The sequence below is a fragment of the Physeter macrocephalus genome, chromosome 4 (assembly GCF_002837175.3).
Source record: "Physeter macrocephalus isolate SW-GA chromosome 4, ASM283717v5, whole genome shotgun sequence".
Lineage (NCBI taxonomy): Eukaryota > Metazoa > Chordata > Mammalia > Artiodactyla > Physeteridae > Physeter > Physeter macrocephalus.
The window spans coordinates 78,740,937-78,758,395 of record NC_041217.1 but is presented as its reverse complement, the minus strand read 5'-3'; the positions used below and the strand labels follow the sequence as shown (position 1 = coordinate 78,758,395).

Below are 17,459 nucleotides of genomic sequence, written 5' to 3'. Positions count from 1 at the left end.
CGGCCATGGCTCACGGGCCCAGCCGCTCCGCGGCATGTGGGATCCTCCCAGACCCGGGCGCGAACCCGGTTCCCCTGCATCGGCAGGCGGACGCGCAACCACTGCGCCACCAGGGAAGCCCGACTTAAGAGTTTTGAGATTTGACTTAAGAGAGCAAACATCCTCTCCCCCAATCCCACTACCGTAACTCATTGTCCCATACAGAGAACACCTGTCTTTGCCATGCTACTTCCCACCCTCGCATCTGGACGCCCTCCTTTCTCCTCGATTTATGCGGTTTCCATGAATTCTGAAAAGGACAATTCAAATTCAACCTTCTCCATGAACACCTCTCTTTATTATTGACCTTATAAATCTCATTTTGGGAAAACAGTAGTGGAAAGGCCTTGGTTGCAGCTCTTTGTTGCATACAAGCTGTGTTAATTTTGTGCACCTTACTAAACCTCTATAAGTTTCAGTTTCCCTATCTATAAAATAGGGAATGAAATACAAATCCTAGAGGGTAGTTGTGAGGATTATAGGATAACCTTGCATAATGTGGAACATGTAATAAAGACTCAATAAAAATTTGCTTCGTTCTAAAGTTCTGCCCCATATATGGTCTCTACCACCAATTTAATGCTTTTTTTTTTTTTTTTTTTTTTTTGTGGTACGCGGGCCTCTCACCGTTGTGGCCTCTCCCATTGCGGAGCACAGGCTCCGGACGCGCAGGCTCAGCGGCCATGGCTCAGGGGCCCAGCCGCTCTGCAGAATGTGGGATCTTCCCATACCGGGGCACAAACCCGTGTCCCCTGCACCGGCAGGCGGACTCTCAACCACTGCGCCACCAGGGAAGCCCAATTTAATGCTTTTATTATTCACTATTTCATACACGTATATCTTGACTCCTCTACCAGGCTGAAATCTTTTTGAAGGTAGAAATTTTTGATATCTATTACATAGAATAGTTCTAAGAAACTGTAGAATACTAAGCTGTATTTAGTATTTTCTTATTATTATGAATATGACTGTTATTAATTAATTGGTTGTTTGATCACTTGTTGTAACCTTTTAATAAAGTCAGAGAGAAGGGATGACTCTCATCCTCTACCAAGTCATGAAAATAGAACTTCATTGGGACCATGTAGAAGACAGATTCAGATCTGAAGAATCCCTAAATGGCCCTGGTCCCAGAAAGTCAGCAGCAGGGCTTTAGTAAATAAGTATCAGTGCTACAAAGCCTTTGGAAAGACAAAAATGCCTGGCTTCAGCTAATGCAAAACTAGCAGAGCACGCCTTCTAGTGAGGATATGGCTGCCCTCGTCGTAAGCTGGAGTAAGCAAATTCTAAGATAAGGTCTTCCTTTGCACTAACTCAAATGTCACCCACTTAGAGTAGCCCTCTTAGAAAACCCTGTCTAGATGAGCCTTGATCCTCATTCCCCAATCACCCTCTATCATCCTATTATTTTTAATTTCCTCAAAATGATTTTTGCAGTCTGAAATTGTATTCTTCATTTGTTTGCTATGTCACTCACACCAGACCCTGAGCTCTTTGAAAGCAGGATCAAGTTTAATTGTTCATTTCTATGTCTTCATGTCAAGTGAGAGCAGTGATTGATAGGCATTAAATAAGTATTTATTGAATTGAATGAATGAAGCTGGTCACAGTCATGGCCCTCTCAGGAAATCAAATCTCCAGTTGACAATCATAAGCAGAAAAGCTTTGTGAAAATATGTCTTTGTGCCTGGGTTTCCTTGAGAGGACAACTCTCCTTTAGCTTATTGAATGCAAATTGGTACCGCAGAGCTTCTCTGAAATCCTAAGTACTAAGCAATGAATCAAATATATGTCATCAGCCAAACAGCTCTGCCCTTCCATCTCAGCCCTCAAAACTTCCACTAATGATAAAATATTTCATAGAAGAGGGTATTAGTCTGTAGGCTGCAAGAAGCTTCCGAATACCTCCAATTTTATTAAATTGCCAGGTTTCAATTGAGATGCTATCATTTTCCCTCCAAAACTTATTTATAGTATTGACTTTTAAAATGTTATTTCATTCTTAACCCGTCATTCCTAACTTCCACAAAAATTCTGAGCATCCTTCAAATCTCAGTCAAGTTCTACCTCCCCAGTGAAAACAATCCCAACTTCATATTCTTACACTGAGTATCTTCTTTGAATTTTCAGAGCGTTTTATATCATTTGCCTCACATGCGCATGACTGCCTAAAGAGTGAACTCTTTTAAGGGCAAAACTATGACATGTATTTTTAAAAACCCCCTATTATGTGTAATGGATGCTGCCAAGCTAGTTTCTAAAGTAAAAAAAAAAATTTTTCACTAATCTGTCACAGAACGCTGTGTGAAGAACAATAAATCTTTGATAATGTGGGTCCCATTAATTGGGACTGAATTCGGCCATGTAACCATTTTGCACTATCCTTGAAAAGTGGGTTTGGCCAACAAATTCAACAGTAAGAATGACTATGTATTAGGATTTATATTGGGGCCTTGAGGATCAAAGGGGAACAAGACAGCCTTTCCTCAAAAACATGAGCATCTTAACTCAAAGAAGAATAATCTTTCAATAGCCCTTTGTATGCAATCATTGTGCCAGTTGAAATAAAATTTCACCATTTCATTAAAGATAATTGGGTAGAGTATATTCTTGACAATTCTTTATCCAGTTTGTGTTAAAATAAATATTTTTATTACTTTCTCGGTTGAAGGTAGAAACGTATGCTACAATTCAAATGTAACCAAACTAGATTGTTCTAATTCATCCAAATTATAGAAATTATCTATACTTAAAACTCTTAAATGATTATTGCTCTTCAATAGGAAATAATAAATAAAATAAGAAATTATTATTCTTACTATTAAATGAAAATATGGAGGTTCTGTGTTGAGTTTGCTGCTCAACATATCATGCTTACCTATTACTGAAAACCTCAAACACTGGTAGACCAGTGAACAATATTTGGTATGCTGCTAAATCAGTAAGAAATAACAGTAAGCTTCATATGTAGTTGGTCTCGGTCTACCATTATGAAGCGAAGTGTTGACTGCAAGGTTTTCAAATAGCAGTGTCGTTTTAAGTTTTGAGATGTCGCCCAGAGAGTTTACAATCCATGAAGATACTCAATCAGCTACTGTCCCGGCTATTTTAGCAACAATCTGATGGCTAATGGAATTAACTGGCATGCCACTCTTTGAAGTTATTCATAAAACCAAAGCAATGACTAATTAAAGTTTTTGCTTTCCCAACCCAAGCTCCATTTCCAGTGAAAGAGTATGGTGGTCCAGCAGCCTCACCCTCCCCAAATCAAGCCCTGGTGAAATGGGTCAGTGGGCTTCCAGTGTAACTGTCCGCTGGGAAACAGTCTGAGGCAGGTGTTAAGAGCAGGAGATTTTAAGTCCTGGATCTGCTGCTTCCCAGCCACCTTTATGTATAGACAGGTCCCAGGTTTTATAATCCTAGTCTCCCATTTGCAAAACAATACGTCCTGCCCAACCACTGTGAAAATGCTTACAAATGGAATAGCCCTGGGCACTTTATTAGTCTAAGTCGTCATTTGATGCATGACAACTCAAAATCACTCCTCCTGCGCTGGGTGGCACATTGAAGGGGGAAAGTATATATTTATGATTAAACATCCTAATCTGAGGTCCTAACCCAGCCTCAGAGACACTTTTGCCCCAACCCCTTAGGATTCTTTCTCGATGGTCCACGGGTGTCCTGAGACTGCTGGGGCTCCAGCAGAAAGGCATACTGTCAAATTGCCAGCTCAGTCACTTGCTACCTGAGGGCCTTGGTCAATTACTTTACCTTTTTTTTTTTTTGTGGTATGCGGGCCTCCCTCTGCTGTGGTCTCTCCCGTTGCGGAGCACAGGTCCCGGACGCGCAGGCTCAGCGGCCATGGCTCACGGGCCCAGCTGCTCCGCGGCATGTGGGATCCTCCCAGACCGGGGCGCGAACCCGGTTCCCCTGCATCGGCAGGCAGACGCGCAACCACTGCGCCACCAGGGAAGCCCTACTTTACCTTTTTAAGGCTGGTTTCCCTGCATCGGCAGGCGGACGCGCAACCACTGCGCCACCAGGGAAGCCCTACTTTACCTTTTTAAGGCTGGTTTCCAAACCTATAAAATGATAATAAAAATAATACCTACAGCAGAATTGTGGGAGGATTCACGTAAGACACATGGTATGATATCTGGCACTTAGCGACAGTGAAGATTGCTATTAGACTCACAGGTTTTTGCAGCTAACATGAAAGTGGGTATCCCACTAGAGTCACACCTGGTTTCAAGCCCTAGTTCCCTCTCTAACTGGCTGTGTGGACCTGGATAATTCACTCAGTCCCTCTGGAGCTTAGTAACTAATCATAACATGAGGACGATAATATATACTTCATGTGTTCTGAATAAAGATCATGTTACATGGTAGAGATGAGAGTGTTGTGCTTATTGTAAAGCACAATGTAAAGGCATCGGCTGCTGCTTGCTTTTTCCATGTGAACGAACACACAGAAAACAATTGCAAAGATTTTATTTAGCGGCTTTCTGTGCTTGGCACTTAGAAACAGAGTTCCGTGCATAAGGGCAAATTTTTATACACCTTTTCTTCATACATATTTTACATACCCTTTTTATTGCCCCCTTTTTTAATATTCATAATACTGGATTCCCCACTAGGCACATAAATACATTTATCTACAACACCTCAAAACCAAAAATCTTAATAATATCTGCATTCTTTTACTTGGTATTATTTGCATTTCCACACCACTTAAAAAGTTTAGCTTGTACCAAGCTTCACTTGTTTTCTTATCATTAAAGGATTTGAAGGGGAAGGGAAAGATGAAGGAAAAAATCCAAAACTTCAAAATTGCAATGAACTATTTGATTTAAAAAAAAAAATGGCGATCTAAGGGCAGGTGGAAGGATGTAGAAGACCCATCTGCAACTCTCTGGAACATGACAGGACTCCTCCTGCCACAGGGGCGATGGGCAGGTGATCCAGGTCAGGCGTCTGGACTTGGCATTTGGAAGGCCAGACCTCCACTTGTCACCTCTGTTCTTGGTATCATCTGTCGGGATTATAAAACTCTTCCTTTTTCACACTCCTTCCCTTTCCTTTCCCCTGCCAGGCTGCATGCTCTGGAATCGGCACTTCCTGTGTGGCGCCCCTCTCTTCTGGATCACAGTGGTCAAAACTGTGGGATGAAGACACATTCCTTGCCCCGGTGCTTCTCACCAGTGCCCTGACCATGCACAGTGTCCCAGAGAGGTTTACTCCTCAATGACTTCATGGTTCTTTCCATAACCTGTGGGGGAGAGGGGGAAAAACAAACCCAAAACACATTTCCTTGAATTAAAACTCTCATCGTTGCTCTCACTTCAGCATTCAGTCTTGCTCTCCACCTCTCTCTTGGTCTCTGTTCGTTCTCCTTTCTCTCTCTCTCTCTCTCTCTCTTTCATCTACTCTTACTCCCTCTTTTCACGGGCACCACTGGGAAAATCAGTGACAGCACACCAATTGAAGAGAGCCAATGTTCAAAAGCAATCTTTTTCAGGAAGCCCAGTTCAGTTGTAGTTCTGATGTCTTTCCACCCTCATTGACCGGAAGGGGTTCCAGGATACACGGTTCATTCCAGAAACAGGGTAAGCTGCAGAGGAGAAACGCTGGCAGCTCCTGCTGGCCCAGTCCATCTACTGTTGTACATAGACAAATTTTTGGTGAAAGCACCCATGCTGGGCTTCCCTCCACAGAGTTCACCCAGTTCCGAGTCAGTGTGCATGTATGTTTGTGTATGGATGAGTTTGTGTATGAATATATATATACGTATGTGTGTATGTATGCATGCACATATGTATGTATGTATGTATAGACCTGTATTTGTGTGTGGGTAATTTTCATGACTGCTACATGCTAGCATCTCCCTTAACATTATGATAAAATGATTATTCAGTTTCTTCAAAGGCCACTCTGGAGAGACGATGCTTTATAAAACTAAGATTTGGGAAGGCAGGAGAATGGCCACTGAGTCAGAGATGATTCCACCACAAGTATCCTTCAGTGGCTTAAATGTCTCTTGTTCTTGGGTATGTGCTTTCCTCCTCCAGTAAAAAAAAAAAATAATAATAATAATAATAATACACAGTTCCTGTTTTTCAAAGGTGTTGGGCTCCCAAAGAGGAGGATCTGCCCATGGAGACTCTGGGGCCTTGGCTGCTGTAGGCTCCGTGGTGCTAGGACTGGCCACTAAACCATGTGAACGGACATCTGGGAGGAGGAGCCTGGGACCGCCCCATACTGCCGGCCATCACAGGTGTTAGTCGCCTGCTGATTATTGGCTGAGGGGCTAATCATGTGCATGCCATGCTCCATCCCTGTAGGCAGGTACTGCCTCTCTCCAAAGGCCCCATTGGAAGGAGAAGAACAGAGTAAAGTGCTTTGAGAGGTGCTCAGTTTTTCTGGGCTTGCAGCTAGCCTTGGGGAAGTGGAGAAATTGTATCCATATAGATTATAAGGGTTGTGGAGAGAGAAGGCATTGTAGGAGCTCTGCTGCATGTGGCTGCCCCCAAACATGTGTGGTGATGAGGAGCTGGAGGCTGCATTGCCTGCCTGCATGACATACTGAAACTGGGAAGTGGGGAAGGACCCCAGCTGGCCACCGTAGGCTTCCATCTTGCTGTTGCTAGGCAACGAGGAAGGAGCAGGTATTCCTGAGATCAGGGATGGAGTCCTCTGGGGCATGAAGGTTTCCGAGGGCTGAGGGGCTGAAGCAGTGCCACTCTGGAGCCTGTTGTAGCCACTGTCACTCAGCCCTGGGTAGCTCTGCAAGGCAGCCATGTTGCTTCGGGCACATGGTGGATAATCAGAGAGGTTTAGGTTACACAGCTGGCTCTCTCGGCAGCCCACGTTGAAAGTGTTGGGGGCCAGGTGAAATGTTGGAGGAGAACAGGATGGAGATAAAAGATGAGAAGAAGCTGAAGGGGATGGTGTCCCAGTGCTGGAGGTGGTTGGGGAAGTGCCTGTGCTGCCTCCTGAAAAATAAAACATAAATACTGTTGAGACATGAGAATCACCTGAAGGGCTTGTTAAAACACAGATCGCTGATTCTACCCCAGAGTTTCGAATTCTGTAGGTCTGGGACAGGGCCTGAGAATTTGCAACAAGTTCTCAGATGATACTGAGGCTGCTGGTCCAGGGACCACTCTTTGGTTAGAGGATGTCCAGGTCCCTTTTATCTCCTAAAATACCTGAATGTGCATTTGAGAGAGTTGTTCTAATAACCTGGGGATATTAGAACTGGGTTGGTGGCTGACGCACCAACAGACAAAGGGCCAGTTTAACCCAGTCTACTTCAAATGTGTTCTCAGGTAATTTAAGAAGGTCAAAAATGACCTTTCCAAGCCTCCCCTAAAACTCTCATCGTTGCTCTCACTTCAGCATTCAGTCTTGCTCTCCACCTCTCTCTTGGTCTCTGTTCGTTCTCCTTTCTCTCTCTCTCTCTCTCTCTCTTTCATCTACTCTTACTCCCTCTTTTCACGGGCACCACTGGGAAAATCAGTGACAGCACACCAATTGAAGAGAGCCAATGTTCAAAAGCAATCTTTTTCAGGAAGCCCAGTTCAGTTGTAGTTCTGATGTCTTTCCACCCTCATTGACCGGAAGGGGTTCCAGGATACACGGTTCATTCCAGAAACAGGGTAAGCTGCAGAGGAGAAACGCTGGCAGCTCCTGCTGGCCCAGTCCATCTACTGTTGTACATAGACAAATTTTTGGTGAAAGCACCCATGCTGGGCTTCCCTCCACAGAGTTCACCCAGTTCCGAGTCAGTGTGCATGTATGTTTGTGTATGGATGAGTTTGTGTATGAATATATATATACGTATGTGTGTATGTATGCATGCACATATGTATGTATGTATGTATAGACCTGTATTTGTGTGTGGGTAATTTTCATGACTGCTACATGCTAGCATCTCCCTTAACATTATGATAAAATGATTATTCAGTTTCTTCAAAGGCCACTCTGGAGAGACGATGCTTTATAAAACTAAGATTTGGGAAGGCAGGAGAATGGCCACTGAGTCAGAGATGATTCCACCACAAGTATCCTTCAGTGGCTTAAATGTCTCTTGTTCTTGGGTATGTGCTTTCCTCCTCCAGTAAAAAAAAATAATAATAATAATAATAATAATACACAGTTCCTGTTTTTCAAAGGTGTTGGGCTCCCAAAGAGGAGGATCTGCCCATGGAGACTCTGGGGCCTTGGCTGCTGTAGGCTCCGTGGTGCTAGGACTGGCCACTAAACCATGTGAACGGACATCTGGGAGGAGGAGCCTGGGACCGCCCCATACTGCCGGCCATCACAGGTGTTAGTCGCCTGCTGATTATTGGCTGAGGGGCTAATCATGTGCATGCCATGCTCCATCCCTGTAGGCAGGTACTGCCTCTCTCCAAAGGCCCCATTGGAAGGAGAAGAACAGAGTAAAGTGCTTTGAGAGGTGCTCAGTTTTTCTGGGCTTGCAGCTAGCCTTGGGGAAGTGGAGAAATTGTATCCATATAGATTATAAGGGTTGTGGAGAGAGAAGGCATTGTAGGAGCTCTGCTGCATGTGGCTGCCCCCAAACATGTGTGGTGATGAGGAGCTGGAGGCTGCATTGCCTGCCTGCATGACATACTGAAACTGGGAAGTGGGGAAGGACCCCAGCTGGCCACCGTAGGCTTCCATCTTGCTGTTGCTAGGCAACGAGGAAGGAGCAGGTATTCCTGAGATCAGGGATGGAGTCCTCTGGGGCATGAAGGTTTCCGAGGGCTGAGGGGCTGAAGCAGTGCCACTCTGGAGCCTGTTGTAGCCACTGTCACTCAGCCCTGGGTAGCTCTGCAAGGCAGCCATGTTGCTTCGGGCACATGGTGGATAATCAGAGAGGTTTAGGTTACACAGCTGGCTCTCTCGGCAGCCCACGTTGAAAGTGTTGGGGGCCAGGTGAAATGTTGGAGGAGAACAGGATGGAGATAAAAGATGAGAAGAAGCTGAAGGGGATGGTGTCCCAGTGCTGGAGGTGGTTGGGGAAGTGCCTGTGCTGCCTCCTGAAAAATAAAACATAAATACTGTTGAGACATGAGAATCACCTGAAGGGCTTGTTAAAACACAGATCGCTGATTCTACCCCAGAGTTTCGAATTCTGTAGGTCTGGGACAGGGCCTGAGAATTTGCAACAAGTTCTCAGATGATACTGAGGCTGCTGGTCCAGGGACCACTCTTTGGTTAGAGGATGTCCAGGTCCCTTTTATCTCCTAAAATACCTGAATGTGCATTTGAGAGAGTTGTTCTAATAACCTGGGGATATTAGAACTGGGTTGGTGGCTGACGCACCAACAGACAAAGGGCCAGTTTAACCCAGTCTACTTCAAATGTGTTCTCGGGTAATTTAAGAAGGTCAAAAATGACCTTTCCAAGCCTCCCCTTTACCGGGCTGGGGAGCAGCAGTGCTGTACCCACTTTCTGTCTCATCTACTGGAAGTTGAAGGCAGTGGCGAGTGTCAGGGTTACTGGACCTTTCATGTGAATTCCAGAATGGGCAGCTACTTTGTCTTCCATAGGGAATCTCCCATGATGGAATTTCTCTATCAGGGCAAAAGTGGGACTTTCCCAGAATTGTTGAGAGCTGTGATTCTCAAGGAGCATGTTATCCTTTAGGTCATCCACAACTCATGCAGGGGGTCCTAGAACATGAGCTGCTATACAAGGGTAAAAGAACTTTTAAGTAGAAGGGAGCAGGAATAAGGTTTTTAACAGTGAGAAAAAATGTGAAGAAAATCAGCAGGATTCCAGAAATATAGTGATACAAAGAAACCATCCACAGTGTACCAGGGAGGAAGGTCCAGATGTGCAAGCTGAGCGGCAGATACCTCAGAGAGAAACCCAAAGCTAATTTTTAGCACAGGAAAAAAAAAAAAAAAAAAAAAGCCTTAGCCTACCTCCACAGATATTGTAGCAGTTTTGGCTGTAGAAATACAAATTTAGCTCTTGTTAATGGTTTTTTTAAGAGTTAAATTTTTTACAAAGCCCAACCAATATCATCTCTTGCTTGGTGAGAAGAATTTCCCCAATGAACTTCCAAGGTAGAACTGGATTTAGATACAAACAGCTCCTGATTTTAGAATCATTTCAGGAAATTCTCCTTGTCTGTTTCTTCTTTATATCTTAAATTCCCTTAAGAGAAGTAAAAAGATTTTTATTCCACAAATTGAGATAAGGCCAACATTGTAAGTACCATTGGACAAGTAAGCCAGCACTGACCATGGAAGGAAGGGCATCAAGCCTGATTCTAGGTTCACCGGCCTCCATCCAGTTCCTGACCACACGCAAGCCAGGCTACGTCTTAAATCTCCTCATCTATGAAACAAGGGCTCGAACTGATAGGCTTCAGTTTCTGTCCTTCTCAGAATTTATGTCTGAGGATTAAATTTCTGCTAAAGTGTGAATGGCCAGTAACAAGTACTTTCCAAAGAATCATTGAAGCATGAGGAAGTTCTTGAAGGGGAAAGCTAAGAAGGATGAGGAAAAACACAGCTCTTGTTTTTGTCCCACTGAACAGACTAGCCTACGGTGACTTACACGAAGCTCAGGGATTCATTTTCTGCCAGCGTGGGGTTCCTCTTGGAGGCGTCCTACACATTTTCTCCCTTTTCCACCCTAAATGCCAGGCACTTCAGTGAAATAAGTGCTATGGCACAAATAGAGAAACTCAACTCCAGCTGTAAAGAGATTTGTGTTTTATGGGATGTGTATCTGGTCTCCCCTCTTTGAAAGTCCGTCCTTGCCCTCCCAGATCTGGTGTTTATGTGGTCCTGGAGGAGACCCCCTGTTCAGCACGCTGTACTGTCCCGTTATAGGTATGCTCCATCAGGCCCGAGCCCTAGCCCTGTAGCAGGAAGTGCAAGATGGAGCAGATGACTTTTTACAACCCTAAATGGTTTTCTCGGATGGCCCAAGATGGAACGAATGGTACTGATTTAAGGCCTCAATTGGTTTCACTAGAAAAAAATAAGACGGGAACTATTAACAAGTTACAGGGATTTCTGCTGAGCAGATGAGAGGCACATGTTAAAAAGTTTGTAGTCAGCTTGCTTTGGCTTTCAAATGACACTCACTGGAAATGAGACTTGGTAGCCTGCTGAGCTTCAGGGGGAGAGAGTGCCCGTACGAGCTAGTGTTTGAAGAGGGAGAGCAAGCTTGCCCAAGAGAAGGTCACATGGCTTCCATTCCCTTTGAAGAAATGCTCTTATGCACGTAAAATACTCAGTACAGATAACAGCCATTTTTCAAAGTCCACACAGAGAGAGAGAGGACTATGGCACTCGTTTTGCAGAGAAGCAAACCGAGATACTGAGAAGTCTTTACTGTCTTATGATCTAACAGCTTGTCAGCTGTTAGACAAGATTGGGGGTGCCGGCCAAGTGCTAAACAGGCAGAAGGAAGCAGGCTGCCCTCCCTGTGCATTTCAGCACAGCTGCGTAGGGGCCTCTGGCCCCAGAAGAGCCAGGGCCGGGTGGGAGGCCAGGCCACTCTGATACAGAGGGGTCAGAGCTGCCTCTCAACGGAAAGCAGGCCTCCCTTTCCTGCGTGGCCTTCTCTTCTTTCCCTTATTCCCCTCCGTGCTCACTGGGTCCGGAAGGCTCTACGAGTCTTGATTTAAACTTCATTAAATGGATGAATGAGTCAGACAAGCCCAGTACTAATCCCAGCTGTCTTACTGATTACGGAACCTTAGCAAGTGAGCTTCTCCATATGAATGGAATTTTGAATATCAACCTTGTAGGTATGTATTGAGAATTAGATGAAATAATACAGATTACAAAGTGCACACAGGCATAAAAATGTGTTTCCTTTTCTTTTCTCTTCTATCAGTGAAGGAGTGAAGGAAGGGGAAAGGCATCTTAGGGCATTTGGGTCCTAATGGGGATGGCTGTGGGGTGTTGGCCTCTGTCCCTGGAGACGAGCATCTCAGCCTCTCCACACTCTGAGGAGCATAATGTCACAGCCAACTGCCTGGATGTAACAGGCTACAGGAGCCTTCAGAACTGTGAATGATGGAGCACTGGACACCCACCGGGCCCACATCCCCAAGGCTAAACCAACTCTGTTTCCTCTCCAAACTATCGGCCCCTTCCCCCTCACTCCCCACCTGGGATGGAAACGAGATGCCCCATGTCTCCATCTCTTCTCAGATCAGATCAAGCAAAGTGGAATTGAACACAAACAGGTAGGTTGGTGTCTTTCCCACTATCCTCAGAGGTCTTAATCCACATCTGAGAGGTGACTAAAATGTAATGCTCTAAGTAGCTGAAAACTCTCCAGCCTTTCAGGACCAATCCTCCACCACCACACTTCCCTGCATCCTATTTTACCCACGGTCCAAAGTGAGAAGGTACCCGAAATTCATATTCAACATTAACTTGCTCCAATAAACAAAGCTAACAGTCAAAATGACCAAAAAGAATACATGTTTAGCAGTGATTCCATACGAGGACAATAACCTAGAATATACTTGTGTACCATGAAGACAAATTAAATGTGACCATGAAAATCCTGAATACCAAACCTGCTGACTGTTGCATCTTTAGATTGATCACTTCCAGACTGTAACATGGAGGCTTTCACGTACAGTTCCCTTTTGGGTTTATTATGTTGTGCTTTCCGCCCCCTCACCAAAAAAAAAAAAAAAAAAACCGAAACACAGTGAAACAAAACCCCATCTGGGCTAGTGAAGAATAAATTTCCATGTAATTACTTGGTGCCACGAACCACACTCTTCTATCATATAACTTGATGGCATCTGTCCCTGAGGAGTGCTGATTCACTGTGTGTCCTTGAGTAGCCTTCTTCAATGCTTTCAAACAGGTAAGAGGTAAAATGTCAGCACCCTATGGACTGATCCCAGGGAATAAACCCAGAGGCCATAAAGTTTAACTATCAGAGCCCAGTTCATCCCAACTAAGGAATTCCCCTTAGTTGAAATAAGTACCCTTCTCAAAAAGCAAATGTGAAACATTATAGTGCTAATGGGAATTGCGTAGTGCAATTCTAGCGCATCCTTCTCCATAAAATTTAAAGATATGCATAAATCCAAACCTCTTCCCTTTATAATAGCTTTTAATATATTCACCCATTCTCATTTTTCACATTGGTCCTCTGGGTTCTGAGTCTCTCTGCTTCTTCAATGGCCCTGTTTCACACCTATCACATTCCCTAGGTGGAATACCCCTCACTTTTTCACTTTCCATTAACTTGCCTGTTTTCTCTGCTACTTGTTTTACTGCCTTCCCTGCTGCGGTTTACATCTGTTGTTATTGTCATTTAGAACTAATCTGCCTCTCTCCTGGCAACAGTACCATTTTCCCACTGAGAGACACCCCCTTTCCCACTCTTACCCCTTCACCTGTACCTCCAGGGAAGGCATGTGACTCATGCCTGGACAATCTAAGCATCCCACACCCTGCCACAGTAATTAATTCAGTGGTATCCCAATTAGAGTCAGTGAGACTCAGTGAGATTTTGCTGGAAATCTTGAGAGAGAGGCACATGACCCTTCCCATCCGATTTAAGCCTAAAACGATGCAGGTGCCAGGGATGCTGGTAGCTATGTCACCACCCTGGAGAGCCTGAGAATGAAGTCAGGTGAGAGATGATAATGGCTTGGAGTGGGGTGGTAGCAAGGGAGACTAGAGACGTGGGCAGAATCAAGAACCTGGTAAAGGTTGGATATGGTGGGTAAGGAGGGAGGGAACCGTCTAAGGCGATTAATGGATAGTGGCGTCCTTCCCCCAGGAGAGGGCGCCAAGTCTGTGAGGTAAATCATGGACTCCATTTTGGACGCATTGAGCATAAGGGACTTCGGGCCAAAATAGAATATGTAACCAATAACCATTTGCTTTAATAGACTGAATTGAGATACTCTCCCCTCCTTGTCAAGAACTCCTCACAGGCATTATTCCTTGTCTCAGGGATAAATGAGATCAGCATAAGTTGGCTACCTTCGAAACATTATAATGATCACACAGTAGTTCAAAGAGTCCATTCCCAATCTTTTTACTACTATGAATTTGCTCAGTATTTGCTATCTTTCACTGACCAACCTCTAATTAACACAAATCAAACTGATGAAAATCCCAACACCAACAGAGACCTTCATGATCCTAATTTTTAACTGCCTGACAAACATTAAAAGATGCAAAGGTGTTGAAATCTAGTGATATCTACCACCAGTTGAGGAGAAGGGAGGCCTTCTGTAAATGGCAGGTCTCCTTCTATCCACAGATGGAGACACATGATCAGCTTTGGTGTTCTGGTCCAGGATGGTTCCTTTTCTCACAACAGTTGTCAGATCACTTGGAGATGCCACTCACAAAAACTTTCTCAGTTTTGGTTATACAAATAGCTCGATTGTATATATATATATATCATCAGAACAACCTCATAGCAACATCAGGATATCATCAGAACAATAGGATTGAACTTGGCTCTTATTTTCTTTTTACGTCTTTGTCTGGGTCACCTCACTCCACTTCTGCCAGCATAACTTACTTGTTTAGTTCATTTTGTCCTGTCACAAGCAGTGTTCAGGAAAAAGCCATTCCTGAAATATAATTCCTATCTCCAGACTCTCCAACAGTATAAACTCCTTGCTGATTCTAAATGAAGATGTCTGAAAATAAAACCATACACTTGACTTCATAAAAATGAAATATGGACCTACTATTTAGAGTTAACAGTCAAGTTGCTGACACTAAGCCATCAATTGGATGAGTAAGCTAATTTTGTGTCTGTGTTAAGTAAAAAGGAAGAAGGTGTGGTGGAAAGGAAAGTGCCCAGTAAGGCAGGAGATCCTCTTTGGAGTTCTCAACTTAGTTCTGCCACCACTTAACTGCAGATATGTTACTAGGCTGCTCTATGACTCAGTTTACTTTTATTTATTTATTTATTTATTTATTTTTTGCGGTACACGGGCCTCTCGCTGTTGTGGCCTCTCCCTTTGCGGAGCACAGGCTCCGGACGTGCAGGCTCAGCGGCCATGGCTCACGGGCCCAGCCGCTCCGCGGCATGTGGGATCTTCCCGGACCGGGGCACGAACCCGTGTCCCCTGCATCGGCAGGCGGACTCCCAACCCCTGCGCCACCAGGGAAGCCCCTCAGTTTACTTTTGTGTTAAAGGCAGAGGATAATGAATCCCATGCATTCTTCTCCATCAGAGAAAACAACTATATAGAGCATCCATTCAATATGTTTTTGAAGATAGAAGGATTTGGACTTTTTTAAAACCATGGATAATTCACCTAAGCACATTCCTTGAAATTTTATCAACAGATATGTCTCAATGAAAGAGAAATTACAATGACATCAAGGGCAAGAGGGAAAAAGCACCCTGAACTTCACTCAAGCAGAATGGCTGATCCAGTGTCCAGTAGCAGCAACAGCACAAAACTGTCCCAGGGCCACATATTTGATGTCCAGATATTCATGTGCTTGAAACAATGAGGTAATGTGGACACCTGGGTGGGTTGGTCACTTTGGATCTTCGGTTTGGTGGCAACACTGCCAATACTCTCTTCACCAAAAGGGAGTTACTACAAAATCAGTCTGCCACTGAAGCTTCCACTAGACGCTCACCACTCTTTATGTCTTCTAAGACACAAAACATTTCGACACAGATGGCTATGTCTCTTTTCTTCATTTTATGACTGATACTGTCCAGAGTTACTGGAACTCTCAATTTTTAAAGGAAGAGGGAATGGGTGTTGTTACTTTTACATCCTTTGCTAACGTCAAGAAACCAAGCCACATATTTTTTAATAATGAGAATCTGGATCAAGTTCAGTGTATAGTTCAAAAATGTATTCCAATTAAACTATTTAATAGAGTCTTGGCTTTTCCTCTAGCCCCATTTCACCACCATATGTATCCAATAATTCCACACTCATTTCCCCCCATCAGCATAAAAAGGGACTCAGTGAATAAGTGTGACATTTTGGTCCGAAAGTTCAGTTTCTCTTAAACCATTGTTTCCCACATGTCAATAATAAGTCTTCAGATCAATAAATTTTCAATAGAAGCACCATGAAACCTGCTATTCTGTACACCTTAGCACTGCAGGCTCCCCTGCAGCTTCCCCATACATGCACCTGCCCAGTGGGTCCACATGCTGGTGAAATGCAGGTAGCCATCCACAACTATCACTACACATCTGTATCCACGCGCATTTCAGGTGGCTGTGCTCCAAGATTTAATCAGATAGTGACCCTGCCTACCTGAGCCACAGTGCCACCAAGTGACCTCATTCATTGTTCATTAAGTACTTCCTGGGTTCCAGGCCCTGGAGTAGATTTTGGGGACACAGCAGTGAACGCAGTGTCGCCACCAATGCTTGCTCTCAGGAACTGGCAATATCCCTGTCCACCGTCTCATACCAGCCTCTGTGATACAAACTCCTGCTTAGCTAGAGCTTGGAAAGTCAACACATAAAGCAAAGGCAGATGAGCAAGAAGCCACCTCAGAAATAAATAGGGTCAAGTAAGTGTCTTTGCATGACACGTTTTCATTTATAAAGCATGTTTATATATTAAATATATTAAATGCATTTATAAATGCATATATTAAAGAAAGCATGTTATCTATTAAATTCTTCACAAAAAAGAATTATCCCTCTTTGGGGTGAGGAAATGGACTCAAGAGTAGAAGTAACTTGCCAAGGGTATATAGAGAGTTAGTGGCCATCAAAGATGAAGGCCCGGATTTCCTGACTTCCATAAACTTCTGCCGCTTAAGGGCCACGAGGGCGTCAAAGCCGCAGTGACACTCTGAATACATATCGACCCTGCTTCTATCACAGCATTATGAGGAGCAAGTCACTTCATACAAAGGGCTTCCATTTCTCCTCCACTTATTAAAAAAAGAGATGGGGCTTCCCTGGTGGCACAGTGGTTGACAGTCCGCCTGCCGATGCGGGGGACGCGGGTTCGCGCCCCGGTCCGGGAAGATCCCACATGCCATGGAGCGGCTGGGCCCGTGAGCCATGGCCACTGAGCCTGTGCGTCCGGAGCCTGTGCTCCGCAACGGGAGAGGCCACAACAGTGAGAGGCCCGCGTACCGCAAAAAAAAAAAAAGAGAGATGGAAATTCTGGATCACTTGCCTCCCTGGATCCCTGTGAAGATGTACGGTCTAATCATGTTTTGAATAATTATTAATCAGAACAGCAATATTTCCTGTCCCTGGTGCACTTTCTTCTCAGTTACATAAGGGGAATGAAGACAGTGATGATGATGACAATGACAGCATGTACTGAGGGCTTACTGGGTTTTTAAGTGCATTATCTCATTTAATCCTCACAAGAATTCTATTATATTCTCCCACTATGCAGATGAGAAAACTAAATGTCAGAAAGGATGAGGGACTTGGCCAAGGTC

At 44.3% G+C, this 17,459-nt stretch overlaps 2 protein-coding genes across 3 annotated transcripts in view; both read right to left on the bottom strand.

Annotated features, from left to right (window-relative positions):
* Positions 1-5,461: 5,461 nt before the first annotated feature.
* Positions 5,462-7,151, bottom strand: LOC112063848 (T-box transcription factor TBX15-like). The gene has a single exon (XM_055084370.1). It carries the CDS (start codon positions 7,045-7,047, stop codon positions 6,247-6,249), a length of 801 nt encoding a protein of 266 aa, XP_054940345.1. The 5' UTR covers positions 7,048-7,151; the 3' UTR covers positions 5,462-6,246.
* Positions 7,152-7,513: 362 nt separating this feature from the next.
* TBX15 (T-box transcription factor 15) overlaps positions 7,514-17,459 on the bottom strand; it is a 106,887-nt gene continuing 96,941 nt past the window's right edge. For both annotated transcript variants that reach the window (XM_007123645.4, XM_028488955.2), the window contains one exon: positions 7,514-9,083. In XM_007123645.4, coding sequence (XP_007123707.1) covers positions 8,299-9,083 — 785 coding nt within the window. In that variant the 3' untranslated portion in view covers positions 7,514-8,298. The remainder of the gene's footprint in view (positions 9,084-17,459) is intronic.